General features: G+C 44.7%; 1 protein-coding gene across 2 annotated transcripts in view; it reads right to left on the bottom strand.

Annotated features, from left to right (window-relative positions):
- SUGP1 (SURP and G-patch domain containing 1) overlaps nt 1-24,057 on the bottom strand; it is a 37,092-nt gene that overhangs the window by 5,314 nt on the left and 7,721 nt on the right. For both annotated transcript variants that reach the window (XM_073220259.1, XM_073220258.1), the window contains exons 3-8: nt 23,677-23,777; nt 22,482-22,682; nt 20,408-20,531; nt 19,989-20,089; nt 19,001-19,124; nt 4,900-5,255 (exon numbers count right to left, since the gene is read on the bottom strand). In XM_073220259.1, the coding sequence (XP_073076360.1) occupies nt 4,900-5,255; nt 19,001-19,124; nt 19,989-20,089; nt 20,408-20,531; nt 22,482-22,682; nt 23,677-23,777 (1,007 nt within the window). The remainder of the gene's footprint in view (nt 1-4,899; nt 5,256-19,000; nt 19,125-19,988; nt 20,090-20,407; nt 20,532-22,481; nt 22,683-23,676; nt 23,778-24,057) is intronic.

The following is a 24,057-nucleotide window of genomic DNA, read 5'->3' as shown; positions in this document are numbered from 1 at the left end:
TATAACATGTATGTGCACACCTAACGGAGCTGCATAGTGTAGCAAAAATGGACAGAACTGAAGGAAGAAATACAGTTCTACAATAATAGTTGGGGACATCAATACATTTTTAATTAAGGATAAAACATCTAGACAGAAGATCAATAAGGATATGGAGGATTGAACAATACTATAACCAACCAGGCTTAATAGACATCTATAGAACATACAACCCAGCAATTGCAGAATATAGTTTTCTCAAGTGTACGTGTCACATTCTCCAGGATAGATCATTATGTTGGGCTGCAAAACAAGTTTTAGTATATTTTAGAAGACTGAAATCATACCAAGTCTCTTTTCTGATCATAATGGAATGAAACCAGAAACCAGTAACAGAAGGAAAATTGGAAAACTCACAAATATGTGAAAATTAAACAGCACACTCTTAAACAAGCAATTGGTCAAAGAGTAAATCACATGAGATATTAGAAAATACTTAGAGATAAATGAACACAAAAGCACAACATGCCAAAACCTACAGGATGCAGCAAAAGCAGTGCCAAGGGGGAAATTTATAGCTGTAAATGCTTACATTCAAAAAGAAGAAAGGTCTCCAATCAATAACCTAATAATATGCCTTAAAGAAGAAAAAAACTAATAGTAGAAGGAAAGAAACAGGGATTAGAATGGAGATAAATGAAAATAGAAATACAATGGAGAAAAACCCATGATACTGAAAGTTGTTTTTTTTTTTTTACAGATCAACAAAACTGACAAACCTGTAGATAGAGTGCCTGAGAATAAAGGAGAGTAGACTCACTAAAATCAAAAATGAAAAAGGGGCTATTACTAATGACTTTACAGAAATACAAAGGATAAGACAATACTATGGAAACTGTACACACCAACAAATTGGGTAACCAGATAAAGTAGACAAATTCCAAGGAACACAAATACCAAAACTAACTCAAGAAGAAACAGAAAATCTCAACAGACTTACAAAGATATGGAGATTGAATGAATCAGTACTATCTTGATACCAAAGATAAACAAAGACACCACAAGAAAACTACAGACCAACGTTCCTTATAAATGCAGAAGCAGCAATCAGCAACAAAATACTAGCAAACTGAATATAGCCACATATTAAAAGGATTATTCATCATAACCAAGAGGGTTTTACCGCAGGAATGCAAGATGGTTTAAATAGGGTTCTGATACCAATTCTAACTGGTGTGGAGAAGTGAAAGGTGGGGGAGGCCCACCAGCAGGCAACTCTCAGATGCCATCTGGGTATCTTACAAATCAATTCAACTGTAACACTAGTATGAGACAGTGCCAGATTCCATGGGTTAAGGGGTGGGTCACTCTTACAAGACTGCTCCCCCTTTCCCCAACTTCAGATGCCAATTGCCAAGCCCAGGTCATCACCTGTGCCTCTGACTGACTGGCTATGGTTTGAAGGTTCCAAAGACTCCCTCCTTGGATTTAATTATTTGCCTAGAACAGCTCACAGAACGCTGAGAAACATTTTACGTACTAGAGCTCTGGTTTATTATAAACGGATAAGCAGGAACAGCCAGATAGAAGAGGTACACAAAGTAGGGTGTGAGGAAAGGGCCGGAAGCCTCCATGCTCTGCGTGCACCCCTCTCCCTGTATCGCCATGTGTTCACCAACCCGGAGCTCTCCAAACCCCATACTTTTGGGTTTTTATGGAGGCTTCACTGCATACACATAATTGATGGAATCACTGGCCACTGGTGACTCAAACTCCCAGCCTCTTTCACTTCCCTGGAAATCAGGGGGTGGGACTGAAGGCACCAATGCTCTATTCCTGGTTGGTTCCCCTGGCAAACTAGCCCCTGTCTTCAGGTGTTCCAAAATCACCTCATTGACAGAAGCCTGGTTATGGTGGAAAGGGGCCTGTTATAAATAAGACAACCGTTTCACCTTTGCAACTCTGAAGCGATTTCAGGAACTGAGGACAAGAGTACAAATAATACAGCAAAAGGTGTTCCCTGCAATAGGATGATTTATAAGAGCAACATATTTGGTCATTCAGATAACTAAAATTCATTCCTCAGATGTGTTTGGTCTTCACCCACAGTCCCTGAACACTTCACAGCCATAAAGATAAAACGGTGTCTTGTTATTAATGAAGGTGACTTTCGGACCCCACTCAAGGGAGGGAGGTGGGGGCCGGTCACCAGGAGGACCAGCCATGTGATTAAAGGGATGAACTTCCAGTCCCGCCCCACACCTCCGGGGAGGGGAGTGCGGCTGGAGGCTCAGTTGGCCCATGGCCAATGAGTAAGTCAATCATGACTATGCAATGAAGCCTCCATAAAAACCCAAGAGGACAGCTTTTTGGTCCTTTTCTTCCAAGAGCTCCCAGGTTGGTAAATGGGTGGAGACTGGGGAGAGTGGCACACTCTGAGAGAGAGCACAGAAGCTCCATGTCCTTCCCACACACCTTGCCCTACGTATCTCTTCATCTGGCTGTTGATTCTTCTCTTTTATCATGTCCTTTAATACACTGATGGACGTATATGTTTCCCTGAGTTCTGTGAGCCATTCTAACAAATTAACTGAACACTGAGGAGGAGGTTGCTGGAACCTCCAATCTGTGGCAGGTTGGTTGGAAGCCCTGGTGACACAGCCTGGGATCTGCAACGGTCCTCTGAAGCTGTCTCCAGATGTACAGTGTCAGAACTGAGCTGAATTCTAGGGCCCCTGCTGGTGTCTGAGAACTGCTTGTTGTTGTACCCCCACCATATACCTTGGAATTGGGTCTAAGGAACCCTTATCACTCAGGAAATTCTGTGAGTTTTGGGAGCTGTGAGCCAGGAACTGTGGCTGATGACTAAATACACATGAGAAATATGTTTCGGTCATCTAGTGACTAAATATATTTTTCTTATAGATCACAATATCACATGGTTCAGTGTAAGAAAGTCAAGCAGTGTACACACACCATAGTAACAGAATAAAGGAAAAAAACATGATCGTCTCAGTTGATACAGAAAAGGCAATTGACAAAATCTAACACCCTTTTCATAATAACACTCAATCAACTAGGAACAAAAGGGGATGTCCTCAACATAAAAACGCATGGCTGACATCAAACTCAATGAGAAAGACCAAAAGCTTTCCCCCTCTAAGATCAGAAACAAGGCAAGGATACCAGCTTTTACCACTTCTACTCAACATAGTACAGGAAGTCCCAGCCAGAGCAATTAGGCAAGAAAAATAAACAAGAGGCATCCCAACTGGAAAGGAAGAAGTAAAACTATCTCGATTTGCAGGTGACATGATCATAATCATATGCAGAAAAACCTAAAGAAGCTACAAAAAGACTGCCAGAACTAATAAACGAATTCAACAAGGTTGAAGGAGACAACATCAACATACAAAAGTCAGTTGTATTTCTATCCATCAGCAACAAACGATCTGAAAAGGAAATTTAAAAAGTGATTCCACTTACAACAGAATCAAAAGGAACAAATTACTCAGGAATAAATCCATCCAAGGAGGTGTAAGACATGTACAATGAAAACTACAAACCATGTTCAAAGAAATTAAAGACCTAAATAATGGAAAGACATCCCATGTTCACAGACTGGAAGACTTAAAATATCATTAAATATTGTTAACATGTCAATACTACCCAAAGAGATCTACAGACACAATATAATCCCTATAAAAATCCCAACAGTATTTTTTGCAGAAATGGAAAAGCCCATCTGAAACTCCATATGAAAATTCAAGGGACTTGGAATAGCTTGAAAAAGAACAAAGTTTGAAGACTCACAATCCTGATTCCAAAACCTAACTACAAAGCAATCAAAACAGTATGGTCTGGTCTAAGGATACACATACAAACCAGCATAGAAGAGAGAGCCCAGAAATAGTCCTTTACATTTATGGTCAACTGATTTTTGACAAGGGTGCCAAAACCATTCAATGGGGAAAGAACAATCTTTTAAATAAATGGTGCTGAGACAACTGGATATCTACATGCAAAAGAATGAAGTTGGATCCTTACCTTATGCATTATAGAAAAAATTAACTCAAAATAGATCAATGTCCCAAAACTATAAAACTCTTGGAACATGGGGACAAATCTTCATGAACTTGGATTTAGCTATGGTTTCTTAAACATGACACCAAAAACATAGGCAACAAAAGAAAAAATAAACTGAACTTCACTGAAATTTAAAACTCTTATGCATCTAAGGATACTACCAAGGGAATGAAAAGACAACCCATGAAATGAGAGAAACTATTTGCAGATCATATATCTGAATGGGGGTTAAAATCCAGACTATATAAAGATCTCCTACAACTCAACAAACAAAAGACAACCCAATTTAAAAATGGGCAAAGAACTAAAATAGACTTTTCTCCAAACAAGCTGTACAGAGGACCAACATGCATATGAAAAGATGCTCAACATCTTTAGATATTAGGGAAATGTAAATCAAAACTACAATGTGGCTTCACTTTACACCTACTAGAACAGCTATTATAAAGAGGTAAGATATAGAGAAATTGGAGCCTGTGTGCCCTGCATGAGGGAAAGTAAAGTGGTACAACTGCTGTGGAAAACTTTTTGGCAGTTCTTCAAAAAGATAAACAGTTACCATATGACTCAGAGATTCTACTCCTAGTTATCTACTCAAGACTATCAAAATCAGGGATTCAAATAGTATTTATAGGACGCCCATGTTCACAGCAACATTAGCAGTAGCCAGAAGGTGGAAACAACCCAAGTGTATGTACATCAACTGATTAATGGACAATAGTGTGGTCCATCTATACCATGAAGTACTTGGCCATAAAAAGGAATGAAATTCTGACACATGCTACAACACAGATGAACCTTGAAAACATGTTCAGTGAAAGAAGTCAGCCCTACCTGATAGAGGTGAGGGAGAGGCGTCCACATCCTTTTGCACCAGCTCAGCAGGTGGGAGCTCCACCTTGTCCTCTTCAGGCCCCCACCGGCTCTTTCGCTTCCTCTTTACAGTGGCTGTGGCAGCAGGCTTTCCAGTGGCAGGTGGGGCTGGAGGGACCGCAGGTGAGAGGGCAGATGAGGTAGGGCAGACAGCAGTGGAGGGCACAGACCCCAACAGAGTTTCAGAAGGGGATCTGCGCTTCAGGCCAAGGTCGGGTGCCATGGGAATGCCTGGGGGGCCGGCCTTGGCTTTTCGGAACTCCTCCAGCTTTTGGCGGTAGTACTTATACCCTTGGCTGTTGGGTTCATACAGAAAGCTGCAAAGAAGAGTGGGGCGCACATCATTAGCTGGGCCCAAGCCCCCTCCCTGCCCCTGATTCTGAGCAGAAACAGCTTGGGCCTTGTGCACACATGACCAGATCAGCCAGGGTGTTGTCAGGGTCAAGGTCTCCACCATGACCTCTTGCCCTGCCAGCCCTCGGTGGCTGCTGGCGCTGGTGGGCCAAGCTTGAGGAACAGCATGGCATGCCTACAGCAGGTCACAATGCCATTCCTGTGAGCCTTGGACCACTCCAAACCCCCACCCCGTCTTTATCAGTGCCCATCACACCATAACTGATCCCAAGCTTCAGAGGAAAGGGGCAGGCTCCCTCAGACCTTCCCCGGACTTTGCAGGCCTTCTTCCCCTGCTGTAGATGAGCACACTGATGCCTTCAAACCAAGAAATCCTGAGTTAGGAAAACAGCTGGCATCAGAAATAACAGGATCTGCCCCAACCTGAGAGCCTGGCATATCTGTGCTCCTCTCCAGTGCATCTCAAGAGCCAGCAAGGGGAGAGAGCCAAAACAGGAACACTGAACACTGGGAAGGACAGGGACTTAGACTCTAACCCAAGGACAGAAGCCCCAGCCTTGCTGGAAGTGGCAGGTCCCCTCGGTCCCTTTCCCACTCACCACCCTGCCCCAGTCCCAAATGTGGTGCAGGTGAACCTGGGTTCCGAGGCACAAGAAGCTGTGGTTCTTTCTGCGCCTGTCAACATCTCTCAGATTTTGCACTGGTGTCCACACCAGTGGGAAGAATAACAGCCCAGCACCATGAGGCAAAACCCATGCATGGGTTACATGGCCCTCAACGAGAGGCTAGACTTGTACTCACGAACCTGGAGGGATGGCCACAGCACAATGCCATGCTACAAAAGCAATGTGTAGATGCTATCAAGCCCTTTTGTATAAAAGAAAGACAGCAGAAAGGAGTCCCTCAGATTGTTTTCATGTGTCTGTGTGAGAGCTGGGAGAGGGGTGGAAGGAACCCCAGCCCTACTAACATTAGTACCTAGGAGGGGATAGAGGTACAGGGAGATGGTGGCAATTTCTTTGTACTCCTGGGTCATGGTACAAGCATGTACACCTGTCAGAAAACCCAGTGAGGAACATTTGTAATAATTAAAAAAGAATGATCATAAGATTATTAAGCCTTTAGGACATAAATTACTAATAACAGAAGTGAAAGAGGGAGCCATCACTACAGACCCCACAGACATTAAATAGATAAAGGATTACTATGAACAACTCTATGCCCACAAATCTGATAACCCAGATGAAATGGACCAATTCCTTGAAAGACACAATATGCCAAAATGCACAGAAGAAGAAACAGATGATCTGCACAGGCCTGTTTCTACTAAAGGAAGTGAATCAGTAATTGGTAACTTTCCAAAATAGAAAGCATCATCCTCAGAGGAATTCACTGGTGAACTCTACCAAATATTTAAGGATTATATCAATCCTCTACAAAACCTTTCAGAAGATAGATGGAGAGAGAATACCCCCTAACTTGTTGGATTACCATAATAACAAAACCAGACAAAGACATTATAAGGAAAGAAAACTACAGACCAACATCTCTCATGAATGAAGATGCAAAAAAGCTCAGCAAATTTGACCCAGGAATTCCACTCCTAGGAATTTACCCTAAGAATGCAGCAGCCCAGTCTCAAAATGACAGATGCACCCCTATGTTTATTGCAGCACTATTTACAATAGCCAAGAAATGGAAGCAACCCTAAGTGTCCATCAGTAGATGAATGGCTAAAGAACATGTGGTACATATACACAATGGAATATTATCCAGCCATAAGAAGAAAACAAATCCTAGCATTTGCAACAACATGGATGGAGCTAGAGTGTATTATGTTCAGTGAAATAAGACAGGCAGAGAAACACAAGTATCAAATGATTTCACTCATCTGTGGAGTATAAGAACAGAGAAAACACTGAAGGAACAAAACAGCAGCAGAATCACAGAACCCAAGAATGGACTAACAGTTACCAAGGGGAAAGGGACTGGGGAGGGTGAGTGGGAAGGGAGGGAGAAGGGGAAAAATGGGGCATTATGATTAGCACACATTATGTGGGGGGTGGACACGGGAAAGGCACTATATACAGAGAAGACAAGTAATGACTCTATAGCATCTTACTATGCTGATGAACAGTAACTGTAATGGGGTATGCGGGGGGGACTTGATAATGGGGGGAGTCTAGTAACCATAATGTTCAAGTAATTATACATTAATGATATCAAAATAAAAAAATTAAAGTCACATAAATATATCAATAGCTGCAGAAAAAACATTATCCATTCATGATAAAAACTCTCAGCAAACTAAGAATACAAGGGAACTTCCTTAACTTGATAAAGAACATCTAGAAGAAAACCTACAGCAAACATCACACTTATTGGTGGGAAACTTAAAGCCTGAAACAGGAACAAGGCCAGAATATCCCACCTCACCAGTGCTTTTTAACTTAGTACTAGAAGTCCTAGCTAATGTAGTAAGGGGAAAAAAGGAAATAGAAGGTACTCTGACTGAAAAGAAAGAAAACTCTTTCTTCACAAGTTGCCAAGTATTAAAAATAGATGATTGTCTGAGTAGCAAAAATAGATGAAAGAAAAGACCAAAAAACTCCTGGAACTAATAAACAATTATAGCAAGGTTGCAGGATACATGTTTATACATGAAAGTCAACTGCTTTCCTATATACCGGCAATTAATGAGCGGAAATTGAAATTTGAAAACGCAGTACCACTTACATTAGCAGACACATGAAATACTTAGGTGTAAGTCTATAAAATATGGGCAAGATCTGTATGTGGAAACTGCACAACTCTGATGAATGAATTCAAAGAACTAAAAAATGGAGAGATAGTCCATAATCGTGAATAGGAAGACTCAATATTGTCAAGGTCAGTTCCTCCTGATGTGATTTCTAGAGTCAATGCAATCCCAATCAAAATCCCAGCAAGTTATTTTATGAATATGGACAAACTATTTATAGAGCTTATATAGAGATAAAAAAAACAAAATAAACAACACGATATTGAAGAACAAAGTTGGAGACTGACACTACCTTACTCCAAGGTTTGCTGTAAAGCTACAGCAATCAAGGCAGTGTGGTAATGGTGAAAGGAGAAACAGATCACTAGGCCAGAATGAACGGCCCAGAAATAGGCCCACATAAATACAGTCAACTGATCTTTGAAAAAGAAGCAAAGGCAGTCCAATGAAGCAAAGGCAGTCCAATGAAGCAAAGGCAGTCTTTTCAATAACTGGTACTGGAACTTGACATCCACATGTGAAACAAAACATTAAAAAATAATCTAGATGCAGATCTCATATCCATCACAAAAATAACTAAACATGGATCACAGACCTAAATGTAAATCACAAAACTATAAGACTCCTAGAAGATAACTTGGGAGAAAACTTAGATGACCTTAGGTATGGCAATGACTTTTTAGATACAATGCCAAGAGCATGATCCATGAACTAAACTGGTAAGCTGGAGTTTATTAAAATTAAAACTTATGTTCTGTGAAAGACAGTGTCAAGAGGGTGAGATGATAAGCCACAGAGTGAGAGAAAATATTTGCAAAAGACATATCTAACAAAGGACTGTTATCCAAAATCTACAAAGAACTCTTTAAACTCAACAATAAAACAAAAAGCCAAAATTTAAAATGTGCCAACAACCTTAACATACACCTCACCAAGAAGATATATAGATGGCAAATGAGCATCTGAAAAGATGCTCCATATCACATGTCATCAAGGAGATGCAAATTAAAATGAGATGCATCTACTAGAATGACCAAAATCTACAACACTGGCAACAAATGTTGGAGAGGAACTCCCATTCATCACTGGGGGAAATGCAAATAGTACAGCTACCTTGGAATACATTTTGGCAGTTTCCTACAAAACTAAACATACCATATGATCCAGTGACCACACTTGTTGGTATTTACCCAAGAGTTGAAAATTTACGTCCACACAAAAGTCTGCACGTGGATATTTTTAGCAGCTTTCTTCATAATTGCCAAAATTTGGAAGCAACCAAGATGTCCTGCAGTAGGTGAATGGATAAATTGTGGTGTACCTGCACAATGGCATATCATTCAGTGCTAAAAATAAATGAGCTATCAAGAGACATAAAGACATGAAGAAACCTTAAATGCATATTACTAAGTGTAAGAAGCTAATCTAAAAAGCCTACACACTATATAATTCCAGTTAAATGACATTCTGGAAAAGGCAAAACTACGGTCAGTAAAAGATCAGTGGTTGCCAGGGATTAGGAAGGAAGGGATGAATAGGCAGAACAAGGGACTCCAGGGCAGTGAGAATACTTTGCATGATACCATCATAATGGATACATGCTATATGTTTTTCCAAACCCAAAGAATGTGCAACCCAAAATACAAACCTTATTATTTCAACACAAGCATGGACCCTGAGGTAAACTATGGACTGTAAGTGGTTATGATGTGTCCCTGCAGGTTCAGCGATCGTAATAAATGTTCTACACTCCTGGGGGATGTTGATAACAGGAGAGGCTGTGCATGTGTACGGGCAGGGGGCATATGGGAAATCTTTGTACTTCCCCCTCAATTTTGCAGTGAACCTAAAAACTACTTAAAAAAAAACAATATTTAAAACATAAAGAGAGAGACTGAGGCCTCTCATCCCAACTAATCCTGAAAGAGCGACTGGAAAGAAGATGTGACAGACTGTCTACATCTGGGGAAAAGAGAAGACCTCATGGGAAAAGGGTAAAGTAGCAAAGCTGCGATCCATCAGGACCCAAACTGTCCTCCTACCCCAGCTCACCAGTGGGAGGAAGAGAAACATAGAGGGGAGGGGGTAGAAGCCTGGGGTGGCTGAACACAGCCCTGGAGATCTGCTCTGGGAGCATGAACCTACATTACATGGGGCTCTGGAGGTTAGTGGGGTTAGAAAGCAAAGACAGGCGAATACTCAGAGAGACTGAGATTCCAGCTGCTTGTGGAGGGCTGCTCGGGGACAAAAGAAGAGTGGGTACTTTCAAAGACTTCCCAACAGTGTGAGGGCTGCTAAAGGGGCAAGGATTACACAGAGCTCAGGAAGGTGGACAGGTGGACAAACTCGTCCTGGCACACGGAGCCCAGCAGATTGGGAACTTTCAGGAGCTTCAGGCACTCCATCCCCCTGGATGGCGACGTGTGCTGAGGTGCCCGACCAGGATATGCAGGCTGCTGTGCCTTCCTCCCAGCCAGCACCAGCTCACAAAACCTGCTGCTCCTGCCATTGTGCCAGGCTAGGCAGAAGGCGGCCCTGCCTATGGTAGCTAGAGGGGTGTAATGCAGAGACTCCTTCCTGCATGCTCAGCTCCCTGACAGTGGAGGCAGGCACTGCAGATGGGAAGCAGGAAAGAGCTCTTTCCCCCGGCAAGCACTGGTGGTGCTCGCCTGTGACCCCTGCCATCATTCCAGGTGCTGGCCAGCACCAGAGAGTGGAGCTTCTGGGCACTAGAGGGCATTGCCTACACAAAGTTATTGTTCCATAGGAATCATTACAAATGTGAAACAGCAAAAGAACCTGGTACAAACCAAAATTCCACAAACACCAGAAAGAGGGCTAGGTGAAACTGAAATCACCAATTTTCCTGATAAAGATCTCAAAATAAAAATCATAAACATGCCCATGGAGCTACAGAAAAATATTCAAGACCTCAAGGAGGAATTCAAGAAAGAGACAGATACTTTGAAAAATACAGTATCTGAAATGGAACATGCAATGGAAGGATTTAAAAGCAGATTAGATGAGGTAGAGGAAAAGGTAAATGAAATCGAAATTAGAGAACAGGAATACAAAGAAGCTGAGGCACAGAGAGAAAAAAGGATCTCTAGGAATGAAAGAATAATAACTATGTGACCAATCCAAACAGAACAATATTTGCATTATATGGATACCAGAAGAAGAAAGAGAAAAAGGGATAGAAAGTATCTCTGAGGAAATAATTGCTGAAAACTTCCCCAATCTGGGGAAGGAAATAGTCTCTCAGGCCATGTTAGTGAACAGATCTCCTAACACAAGGGACCCAAAAAAGACAACACCAAGACATATAATAATTAAAATGGCAAAGATCAAGGACAAAGACAGCCAGAGAGAGAATTATTAAAAGCAGTCAGAGAGAGAAAAAAGATCACAAAGAAAACCCATCAGGCTATCATCGGACTTCTCAGCAGAAACCTTACAGGCCATAAGGGAGTGGCATGATATAGTTTATGCAATGAAACAGAAGGGCTTCAAACCAAGAATACCCAGAAAGATTACCATTTAAATTTGCAGCAGGACTTAAAACAATTTCCAGATAGGCAAAAGTTAAGGGAATTTACCTCCCACAAACTGTCTCTACAGTGTATTTTGGAGGGACTGTTCTAGATGGAAATGCTCCTAAGGCTAAATAGCTGTCACCAGAGAAAATAAAACCACAGTAAAGGAGTAGAACAATTAATTACTAAGCAAATGCAAAATTAAATCAACTACTCACAAAGTCAGTCAAGGGATAGACAAAGAGTACCTAATTACAAAGAGTAGAGGAGGAAGAAAAAGAAGGGAGGAAAAAAAAAGAACCTTTAGATTGTATTTGTAGAAGCATAATAAGTGAGTTAAGTTAGACTATTAGATAGTAAAGAAACTGCCCTTGAACCTTTGTTACCACAGATCTAAAGCCTGCGATGGCAGTAATTCAGTAAATCTATGGATAATCACCCTAAATGTAAACGGACTGAATCAAAAGACAGAGTTACTGAATGGATAAAAAAAGAATACTCATCTATATGTTGCCTACAAGAGACTCCTCTTCAAACCCAAAGACATACACAGACTAAAAGTGAAGGGATGGAAAAAGATATTTCATGCAAATAATAGGGAGAAAAAGCAGGGGTTGCAGGACTTGTATCAGACAAACTAGACTTCAAAACAAAGAAAGTCACAAGAGACAAAGATGGACATTACATAATGATAAGGGGGTCAGTCCAACAAGAGGATGTAACCATTATAAATATCTATGCACCCAACATTGGAGGACCTACATATGTGAAACAAGTGCTAACAGAATTAAAAGGGGAAATACAATGCAATGCATTCATTTTAGGAGACTTCAACACACCACTCACTCCAAAGGACAGATCTACCAGACAGAAAATAAATGAGGAGACAGAGACACTGAACAACACATTAGAACAGATGGACCTAACAGACATCTACAGAACACTCCACGCAATAGCAGCAGGATACACATTCTTCTCAAGGGCACATGGAACATTTTCCAGAATAAATCACATACTAGGCCACAAAAGAGCCTCAGTAAATTCAGAAGAATTGAAATTGTAACAACCAGCCTCTCAGGCCACCAAGGTATGAAACTAGAAATAAAGCAAAGAAAACAAAAAATCCCACAAACACATGGAGGCTTAACAACATGCTCCTAAATAATCACTGGATAAGTGAACAAATAAAAAGATCAAACAATATATAGAAACAAATGAAAACAACTCAACACTCCAAAAATCTGTCAGACGCAGTGAAGGCAGTTCTAAGAGGAAAGAATATAGCAACACAGGCCTACCTCAAGAAAGAAGAACAATCCCAAATAAACAGTCTATAAACTCACAATTAATGAACTAGAAAAAGAACAAATAAGGCCCAAAGTCAGTAGAAGAAGGGACATAATAAAGATCAGAGCAGAAATAAATAAAATTGAGAAGAATAAAACAACAGAAAGAATCTGTGAAACCAGGAGCTGGTTCTTAGAGAAAATAAACAAAGTAGATAAACCCCTAGTCAGACTTATGAAAAAAAAGAGTCTCCACAAACAGAATCAGAAATGAGAAAGGAAAAATCACTACGGACAGCACAGAAATACAAAGAATTATTAGAGAATACTATGAAAAATTATATGCTAACAAACTGGATAACTTAGAAGAAATGGACAGCTTTCTAGAAAAATACAACCTTCCAAGACTGACCCAGGAAGAAAGAGAAAATGTGAACAGAACAATTACCAGCAATGAAATTGAACTGGTAATAAAAAAAACTACCTAAGAACAAAACCCCTACACTACATGGCTTCACTGCTGAATTTTATCAAACATTTAGTGAAGACCTAATACCCAACCTCCTTAAAATTTTCCAAAAAGTAGTAGAGGGAATACTTCCAAACTCATTTTATGAGGCAGCATCACTCTAATAATACCAAAACCAGGCACAGACACCACAGAAAAAGAAAATTACAGACCAATATCCCTGATGAACATAGGTGCAAAAATACTCAACAAAATATTAGCAAACCAAATTTAAAAATAGATCAAAAAGATCATACATCATGATCAAGTAGGATTTATTGCGGGGAAGCAAGGATTGGTGCAATATTAGAAAATCCATCATCATACACCACATCAACAAAAAGGACAAAAATCACATGATCATCTCCATAGATGCTGAAAAAGCATTTGACAAAATTTAACATCCATTCATGATAAAAACTCTCAGTAAAATGGGTATAGAGGGCAAGTACCTCAACATAATAAAGGCCATATATGACAAACCTACAGCCAATGTCATACTTAACAGCAGAAAGCTGAAAGCTTTTCCTTTAAGACTGGGAACAAGAGAGGGATGCCCACTCTCAACACTTTCATTCAATGTAGTACTAGAGGTTGCAGCCACAACAATCAGATAAAACAAAGAAATAAAAGGCATCCAGATTGGTAAGGAAGAAGTTAAACTGTCACTATTTGTAGATGACATGATAATGCACATTAAAAAAACTAAAGAATACACCCCAAAACTACTAAAATAACTGAATTCAGCAAAGTTGCAGGATATAAAATTAACACACAGAAATCTGTTGCATTCCTGTATACTAACAATGAATTAGAAAAAGAAATCAGGAAAACAATTCCATTCGCAATTTCATAAAAAAGAATAAAATACCTAGGAATAAACCTAACCAAGGAGGTGAAAGACCTATACTCTGAAAACTATAAGACACTCATGAGAGAAATTAAAGACACCAAAATTGGAAATACATACCATGCTCATGGATAGGAAGAATTAATACGGTCAAAATGGCCATCCTGCCTAAAGCAATATACAGGTTCAATGCAATCCCTATCAAAATACCAAAAACTCTTCAATGAACTAGAAGAAATCATTCTAAAATTCATATGGAGCAATAAAAGACCCCAAATAGCCAAAGCAATCCTGAGAGGGAAGAATAAAGCTGGGGGGTTTACACTCCCTGATTTCAAGCTCTACTACAAAGCCACAGTAATCAACACAACTTGGTACTAGCACAAGAACAGACCCATGGATCAATGGTACAGGCTAGAGAGCCCAGATATAAACCCAAGCATATATGGTTAATTAATATATGATAAAGGAGCCATGGACCTAGAATGGGGAAATGACAGCCTCTTCAACAACTGGTGTTTGCAAAATGGACAGCTACATGTAAGAGAATGAAACTGGATCATTGTTTAACCCCATACACAGAAGTAAATTTGAAATGGATCAAAGACCTGAATGTAAGTCATGAAACCATAAAATTCTTAGAAAAAAACATAGGCAAAAATCTCTTGGACATAAACATGAGTGACTTCTTCATGAACATTATCTCACCGGGCAAGGGAAACAAAAGCAAAAATGAACAAAGGGGTCTATATCAAGCTAAAAAGCTTCTGTTCAGCAAAGGACACCATCAGTAGAACAAAAAGGCATCCTAGAGCATGGGAGAATATATTCATAAATGACAGATCCCACAATGGGATATATAAAGAACTCAAACGCCTCAACACCCAAAAAGCAAATAACCTGATTAAAAAATGTGCAGACGATCTGAAGAGACAATTCTTTAAAAAAGAAATTCAGATGGCCAACAGGCACATGAAAAGATCCTCCACATTCCTAATTATCAGGGAAATGCAAATTAAAACCACAATGAGGTATCACCTCACAAGAGTTAGGATGGCCAACATCCAAAAGACAAGGAACAACACATGCTGGTGAGGATGCAGAGAAAGGTAAACCCTCCTACACTGCTGGTGGGAATGTAAATTAGTTCAGTCATTGTGGAAAGCAATATGGAGCTTCCTCAAAAAACTAAAAATAGAAATACCATTTGACCCAGGAATTCCACTCCTAGGAATTTACCCAAAGAAAACAAGATACCAGATTCAAAAAGGCATATGCACCCCTGTTTATCACAGCACTATTTACAATAGCCAAGATATGGAAGCAACCTAAGTGTCCATCAGTAGATGAATGGCTAAAGAAGATGTTACATATACACAATGGAATATTATTCAGCCTTAAGAAGAAAACAAATCCTACCATTTAAAACAACATGGATGGAGCTAGAGGGTATTATGCTCAGTGAGATAAGCCAGGCGGAGAAAAACAACTACCAAATGATTTCCCTCATTAATGGAGGATAACAACAAAGCACAACTGAAGGAACAAAACAGCAGCAGACTCACAGACTCCAAGAAGGGACTAGTGGTTACCAAAGGGGAGGGTAGGTGGGGAGGGAAGGAGAAGGGGATGAAGGGGCATTATAATTGGGACACATGGTGTGTGCAGGGTGATGGGGAAGACAGTGTAGCACACTGAAGACAAGTAGTGAGTCTGTGGCATCTTAGCATGCTGATGGACAGTGACTGCGGTGGGGTGTGTGGAGGGTCTCGATAATATAGGTGAATGTAGTAACCACAATGTTGCGCATGTGAAATGTTTTAAGATTGTATATCAATGATACCTTAATTAATAAATAAGGTTTAGCAAAATCCTTAACTTATGCTTCAACAGACATTGAAAGAATACCTGTACCTTCTACATCTTTTGCCACTTAAACGGTGTGAAATAATCTGAAAAAAAATTTTCTTCTCATTAAAAAAACAAACAAACATTAAGAGACAAAAGAGAGGAACTGTTCAAAGAGGGAAGGGAGAAGTTAGCTGAATTTGATAAAAGGTGTTTGGCAATCAAGGCCAGACATAGATTTAAAGCTATTTGCTTCCTCCAAGAAAATCCAACCTGGGGGGTTTGCCCACTGGGCTGGTGGACAGCTCCTGATGGGCAGGGTTCCCCTGGGCTCGCAGGTCCCTTCCTGACCTCAGTTGCTGGTTCACACTGAGTTTCCTTCCAGGGAAACCATCAGAGAGCTCCCCATGGGTCTGTCCATCCCCATGAGGGGATGAGAGCTGGCACCCCACCAGGGGTCCCAGGCACAGGTACAGAGGATTAATACAATAGAGTCCTGCTCTGGCAGGAGTGATCCAGCCCCAGGGGTGAACCAAAGTGAACACTCTGGTGTCCTTCCAACCACTCTTTTCGTCAGTACATAATTATTTCAACAGATGCGATTCCACTTTCTATAACCTGGTTTTTAAAAATCTCTTAACCCAACAACATAGAGCTTTCCTGTTAGATGCAGCAGAGTGTGGTGGAGCGCAGTGGTGGTGGTGAAGGCACCTCCCCCTATAAGAGGCCTGCAAAGAGTTGCTGTAAAGAACAATATAGCTCACCTGGGCGATGTGTGAATGTTCCAGGTGGCTCATGGTGGCTGCTGTGCTGGCTGCCACCACCTTCACCCATGTACCTTCCAATGGCTGAGATCCCACCAAGGAGGTGTGGTTATGAAGAGTTTAGCCCATGGAGGCTGCACATTCCATTTGTTACTAACTTTTCATGATTAGGGACAGTACTGTATTTAAGATTTCTGGGGATGGCATCTCAGAAATGGGATGACCAGTCAAAAGGAATGGGTATTTCCACCTTCTTTACAAATAAGCACAGTTGTTACAGACTTTCCCAAAACACAGAGCTAGCAGGGTGTGCCCAGCCCACAGGGGGTGATAGGACAGGGAAGGGCAGTGAGATGCAGGCACATGAGCCGTTCCTGTCAGATTTGGGGGAGAGAAGCTGCCTCACACCTGACCTTGTGTGGAGATTAAACAGCATGCCTGGTATGAACTTGCAAGCCTTTTCCAGGCCCAGACACCTGACGTTCAGAAGGCCGACCGCAGCCTGGCCCTGATAGTGAGTGTGAGATGCACTCCCCCAGATCACACTGCTTCTCCACCCGGCGCCCCAGGCTCTGCTGTCGCCCTGGCACCCACTTCCCTCTGGCCTCCATCTCAGCAATGTCCAACAAGCTGGGTGTCCACCAGTGGAGACCCACAGAGGACCCATAGCCAACAGTGACCTCGAAGAAAAGCCTGGCCTTGCAGCTTTAACAGAAATCCACACCTTGTCCACTTTGCTGTGATACATTTTCAGTCAGCTCTACTTATTATGAATGACAATAAGTGTCCTGGTTAGATAAACTTAGGTAAACAGGAGGGAAAAAAGGTGACTTTAGACCATTAAGTCAACTCTGGTGTGGGTGGCACAGGGTGGTGGCTAACATCATGGTATCATCAGGAGATTCCAGGTGGGCCTCGAGCCCCAGCAGCCTCTCCCTGTCCTCATCCACTGCGTCAGCTGAGTTTGGGCCCTTCCTCCATGAGTGTCTCCTGATGGTTCCTCTGCGTCTGTCTGCTCTGACCAGACGTGTCTGACCACCCTCCACTACTGCTGCCTGGCCCTGGAAGCACTGTCAAACTCACCACTCCCTATGCAGACCCTCCAAAGGCTCTCAAGGAAGCCCCGAGCAATCTGGGACCCGGCCCTGCCAGCTCCAAGGCCTATGTGCACCACCAGCACCAGGCACCAATGCTCACCCTGCACTCCTGCCACGCCAGCACAGCGCCTACCTTCTCTGCTGCTTCTGTCCTGCGGCGCGGTCCCTTCAGTTGCCCTCTGCTTTTAGCTCATGCTGGCTCCCAGGCCTTGGACACGATTGGCTGCCCACCCAGAGTCCACTCCTGCTACCTTTTCCTGAGGCACTGACAGCATCTAGAGCCACACAGTCTACCAGCCCAGATGGGGGCTCCTGGACTTTTTCTTACATGTGCCATCAAATCTCACTGACTAGTCACGATTTGTGTTGCTTGTAGCTAAAGTGTCCTCATGACAGCCATCAGCCCCACGCTGGGTTCAGTATCTACTTCACAAGCCTCTGCTGGTTCCTGCACCCACCCCCACCCCCAAATCCCTGCCCTCACTGGCCTCCCCCACAAAGAGGTACTCAACCCACCCAGCAAATGAACAAATGAGTGAGCCAGATCCAGCCTGAAGGGCTGGGGTGTGACCCCCTCTGTGGAACCTGCACACAGGCTATGAGTTCCCGCTGCTCCAAACCGGAAGTACTATATTTCCGCTTCCCCACTGTTTCTCCCATCGTAAAGGCAGGACCCAAAGAATGCACAAAATGACCAACAGTTCTGGGAATTTCTGTCAGAATCCTGGCCTGCCCCAGCCTAGGGCTGCCATCTCCATTACAAAGGAAGTTAGGAGAAGGATAAAGATAGTCTACAGGAGGGCCTGGAGAACCCAAGGCCCTGAAGGCCCCTGGGCACCCACTTCATGGATGATCCGGGCACCAGCATGCACTTGGGAAGTGCGTGCAGGGTGGCAGAGCTGCACTCCAGGGCTCAGGAATGCCTGCACCCAAGCCCAGGCCTTCCAACTTCTGGCTATGGGACTCTAGCTCGTCTTGGTACCACACTGAGCCTGTTTTGCCAGCAAGCATGTATGTGACCAGGGTGAGGGGTCACCTCCCTCATGGGCCCCTCCTACCTGAATGCCTGGTTCTCGCGGTTGTTCTGGAGAGCGATGGTTTCCACCTCGGGACCCCCATCTGCTATGAACCTGGCCAGCTTTTCTGCAAGGTTCTTGGTCTCTTCGTCCTCTGGGGGTGAAACTTTAAGCAGGCTGTCAGTACTGAGCTCAACTCACCACACCCAACAGCCTAATTTCTGCTAAGAACCCCACAGGCAACAAGAGGGGTTTATTTTAGGAACAATGCAAAGAAAAACAGGCAAATGGGAATCAGATTACTGCACTGGGAACAAACACCAGAGTTATTACAACGTATCTCAGCCACCCCGCAAACCCTGGCCCTTCCCACCCATTAGGTCATGGGGGGTTTTGAACACACTGGGACATGGAGGCAGAATGCAAGGGAAGGTCTGGGTCCAGGTCGGAGGGGAGACGGGCACCCCCACCTCAGACTTTCTGCTGGGAGCTGCTCTCCCAGGTCACTCAGTGGGCGGACCTGGCCCTCCTCTCTTGGGGAGGTGGTCAGGGCAAAGGGCCACAGGTGACAGATACAATGAACCAACCTCTGTGGCCCACATTCGGGTTAAACATCAACTCACAACCGAGGTTGGGTTTTTACTTCATTACAGCTGGAGACCAGTCAGCACCTCCCCCACCCCTGACATGCACCCAGCCAGCACCTCACCAACTGTATTCCCTCTGGTCCCCCTCCCCAAGTGTTAGGCATACATTTGTCTCTAGGCAGCAGACACTTGTTAACATTTGTTAAAATGACCATGAACCAACAGCATGTGCTCCTGCCCTCCGCCCTCTTTACATGCACAGAGGTGAGCTCCTGAACATAACCTTGACCTTGGCCTTCAGACTTCCCCACTCCTAACATGACCCCCCCTGCCTAGGAGGGCACAGACTGGAGCGGCTGACACCACCCCAACACCACAGCAGCCTCTGGGAACAGTATTTCCATGTGGGGCATGGTTTGTCTCACTCCCCTCCAACCACTTACCTTTCTGGGAGACTGCCTGCAACTTCTCTGCTCCCTTTCTGATCTCAGCTATCTTCTTTCTGTAGTAGAGGAATTCCCTGCTATTCTTATCGTGTAAAAACCTGGAGGGGAGTGTCACAAAACAGAGGAAGGTGAGCAACGGGGGGCAGGCTGACCCAGACAGCTTCTGAAGCAAGCAGGACAGCAGAGATGCCTTAACAGGGCTCAAAAGTAAGTGTCTGGGCCACAGTGAAGCCCCTTGCAACCTTGGGAGCGAGTCAGAAGGTGCTCGGAAGCTCAGGACAGCATGTGCGGGTAAGCACCCAGCCCCTGCCGGCCTCAGCCACAACCACATGTTTTACAAGCATGTCTGCACAGATGTAGTACTGTGTAGCAAAAACATTAAGCACCAGTGGCCTTCCCCTCCCAGAAGTACTTACGAAAATGCCGGGTTATCCTTGTGGTTCTCCATAGCTACTTTTTCTAACTCGGGGCCTCCTTCTGCCACAAAGCGGGCCAATTTCTCTATGACTTTTCGAGTCTCGGCTCCCTCTGGGGGTGAAACTTTAAGGAGGCTGTCAGTACTGGGATTCAACTCACACACCCCACAGTCAACAGGCACACTCTCTCTATGGACCACAACAGAGGGGTGGGGGAGAAGAGGGTGAGATGTGGGAGGTTGTCAGACGGCCCAAGTGCATGCACAAAGCCCCAGGACAAGGTGGGGGGTGGCCCGAACAGTCCTGGTGAGGTGCACTGGGTGGGAGAGAAATGTGTGAGCATCCCGAAGGCCAAGCTAATCCTCAGGCTAGGAGGGAGCTGGATGAAAACATGGCCAGCCTGTCCCCTTTGCTGGGATGATGCTTTATTATTTTATTTACTAGTGGTTCAGTGTAATAAATCAGTTCCCTTTCTTTCTTCAGAGATGACTCATTCTTTTTAACAACACTATTAAAAACTGATTTGAACACATTGGGTGGATTCCAATTCATGGCAATTAATATCATCACAGCTTAATCGTCCCCTATGGACGGTGGGGCCTCTTCAGGCTGGCCTGAGGCCTTTGGGCACGAACCCAGAGTCTCTGGCAGCCTCCTCACCATCTATTGGAACAGGCTGCTCCAGGACTATCTCAAATGCGTCCTGCCCAGACCTAGGCCAGCCATTTCGCCACGTCCTGGTTTCCATGCGTGAGAAAGGATGTTTCCAGACCACCATGTTGGTGCTAAGGGCGCTCACTGCAATGGGCTTAACCATTACCTCAAGGCCTTTTCAGGAAGCAGAGCTATAAAAATAGTTTGCATTTGTATCAGCCTCCTCTTTGAGCCATGTGGAACTTGCTTTTGTATTTACCAATGGCCCGTTTTTCAGGCCACCTAGCAGCTCATACACAGCTTGTGCCCCTTTTATGAGAATTCCAGGATGTTCACCTATCACTTGTGGCAGAGGGGCTAAGCTCTGAGCCTGCTGCCAGTCTTACTCCCCTTGTTACTTAGGCTGCTAGGAAGCTCAGGGTGGGGGCAGTCAGAATGTGTGGCCTGAGGAGGACCCTCAAGAGATCCCCGTAACACTGTACTTATCTTTCCCCCCAGCCTCACCCTCCTCCTGCAAGCTGGGCGATCACCCTCATCAGGTCGCTATTTACAGACATAGCTGCCTTTCTGAGGCCATATCAACAGCAGCCGTAACAGGCCTTAAGGGCCTCGAGACACCTGCCACCTCTGGTAAAGCAGCACTTTCCCAGCTGAGTACTGCCAGAGTGCCTGAGGAAATGCCACCCTCCCTGGCTCTGTACTGACGGGTGCTCCAGGGTGCAAGGCTGGCCACTGATCTGTTCACATTGCCAAAAGCTGGCACCCTTATTCACAACGGAGTCTATAGGCTTCCACGCATGCCTATTACGATCACTTCAGTCTGTCCTCAGTGTGGTGCGGCTGTGCCAGTGAGCCTATAGCAGAGGTGGCCAGGCCTCCACATGGCTCAGCGGGCACCAAGGCCTCATTCTGAATGTGGACAAGGCTAGACACACTAGCAGTGCCATCCTCTGACCTCCTATAACACAGGGCCTGGACTGACTTTCCAAGGCCAATGACTGCCCTTCTCCTGAGCAGGAGAGTGCACCCTCCAACTTGTGGGCTTGTACTGGTGGGGACAGGTAACCCCCAATGACCAGCAGTGCTCTGGACCTCAAAAGGCTCAGAGGGTGCGCACCCAGGCTGCGGAGTTGTGGAAGTGCCTCCTACCGTGTCCAATGAAGAGAATGCCCCTGCTCTGGCTGGAGACCAGCCCCGCGTGTGGACAATGGTTCCCACAGCTCCCAGGGTGAGAGCCAGTCTGCAGCCCTTCCACCCCCACCTCCCAACACCCTTTCTCCACTATCCCTCATCCCAGAGGACCTCAGCTCAGCCTGGAGGCTGGCGGCACTCCTGTTGACACTGTCCCCACTGACCACGGATCCTGCCCCCAGTGCTGGAAGGGTAGTGATGGAAGTAGGGGGCAGCCTCCACACCTTACCTTTGATCTCCAACCACTGCTCGTAATCCTCCTCCTCCTCCTCATCAGGAGACTGGAAGACACTCGGGCGGCTGGCCACTGGCAGTTGCTTGGCATGCATGTAGTTCTTCACCTGGCCTGGTGGGCTGCTGATGAGGGGGGGCCTCTTCCCAGCTCTGGGGAGCACACGAGGAGGGGCACTGGGCGTACTGGGAGGGGGATCTGGGGACGAAAGGAAGGAGAGCCCCACTCAGGGTGTGTGCTGCATGCTTCCCTGTCTTCTTCCCACCTGACCCACATGCCGTGAGCCCCTGGGGGCTGGGCCCTCAGCTTCCAGCAAGGGGCCTAGCAGGCAGTTAACACTGCGAGAGGACACCATCCCCATCTGACAGATGACACTGAGGCTCAGAGAAGAGCAACTTACCACAGTCACTCAGCCTAGAGAAGACAGGCCAGGTGCCATGGCAGGAGATGTCCCCAACACCTGCACCGACAGTGCAGGGGTATGCCAGCCCGGCCTGTAAGACCCGAATCTCCACACCTGGCCTACAATCACACCCTCTGGCAGTCAGTGGCAAGCTGAAACCAACCTGCTGGAGGCTTTGCAAACACAGTGATTTGGCTGCGACACTGTACGAAGGTCTTACAGAGCCCTTCCTCCCTCTCTGGGGCTAAATCTGGCCTTAGGTTAACTTTCTTAACTGTTTCCTAGAAAACCTAACAGATCAAAGGCCAGTTGTTTCACCAGCAACTTTGTGAGAGTAAAGATGAGCTCTGACTGGTGAGTGCACAACCACAGATAGAGATGAGAATGCTGTGGTGATTTTGGCACCTGCCCTGTCACATGGGGCTTCTGTGAGCCAGATGGCACCCACCCCAGGACAAGGGTCCTGTTCCTCATACCTGATACTACTGCTCTGGTCCGAGCTGAGGTCATACAGCATGCTTAGTCAGGCCCCCGCACCCCTGGCCTAAATCCAGTCTTACTTGTCTCTGCTCCATTGGGGTAAGCATCTTGAGAGTGGGATCTGCACCCCGCCCTGGGCATTTAGTGTGGGGACATGTGGAACAAGCGTGCTCAGAGAACACAGGATGGGAGGCAGGAGCGCGAGGTCAGACGTGCCACATCTGAGATGCTGAGAGGGAGCCCCGAGGGAGAGCACCAGGCTGGGGGAGCCCCCAAAGGAGGAGACAGGAGATGGAGGACTGTGCTCACCTGTGCTGGTCTGTGCCTTCTGCAACTTCAGAAACTGCTGCAAGAAACTGCCGTCGTTCGCAAACTTGTTGGAAATGGAAGAGTTGTGCACATTCGCAAATCTAACCCCGAGACAGAGAATGAAGAGGGTGAGAGGAGGGGTCTCTCCCATGTCAGCCTCATGCCCTGGCGTTCTTGTCTAGCAGAGCCCAAAAACAACCCCCAAAAATGTCCGGAGACTACTGAGTGCACAGAGCAGCCTTCAAAGTAGTAAGATGGAACAATCCGATTCTAGTCAAAGCAATATCACCTATATTAATGTTACCTCTACCCGCACATTGGCCCAATGGCCTCGCCAGCAAAATGGCTCAGAAGCACCTGCCCCTCCTGCACGGCACCTGT

The sequence above is a fragment of the Manis javanica genome, chromosome 13 (assembly GCF_040802235.1).
Source record: "Manis javanica isolate MJ-LG chromosome 13, MJ_LKY, whole genome shotgun sequence".
Taxonomy (NCBI): Eukaryota; Metazoa; Chordata; class Mammalia; order Pholidota; family Manidae; genus Manis; species Manis javanica.
This window is presented reverse-complemented; position numbering and strand designations above follow the sequence as displayed.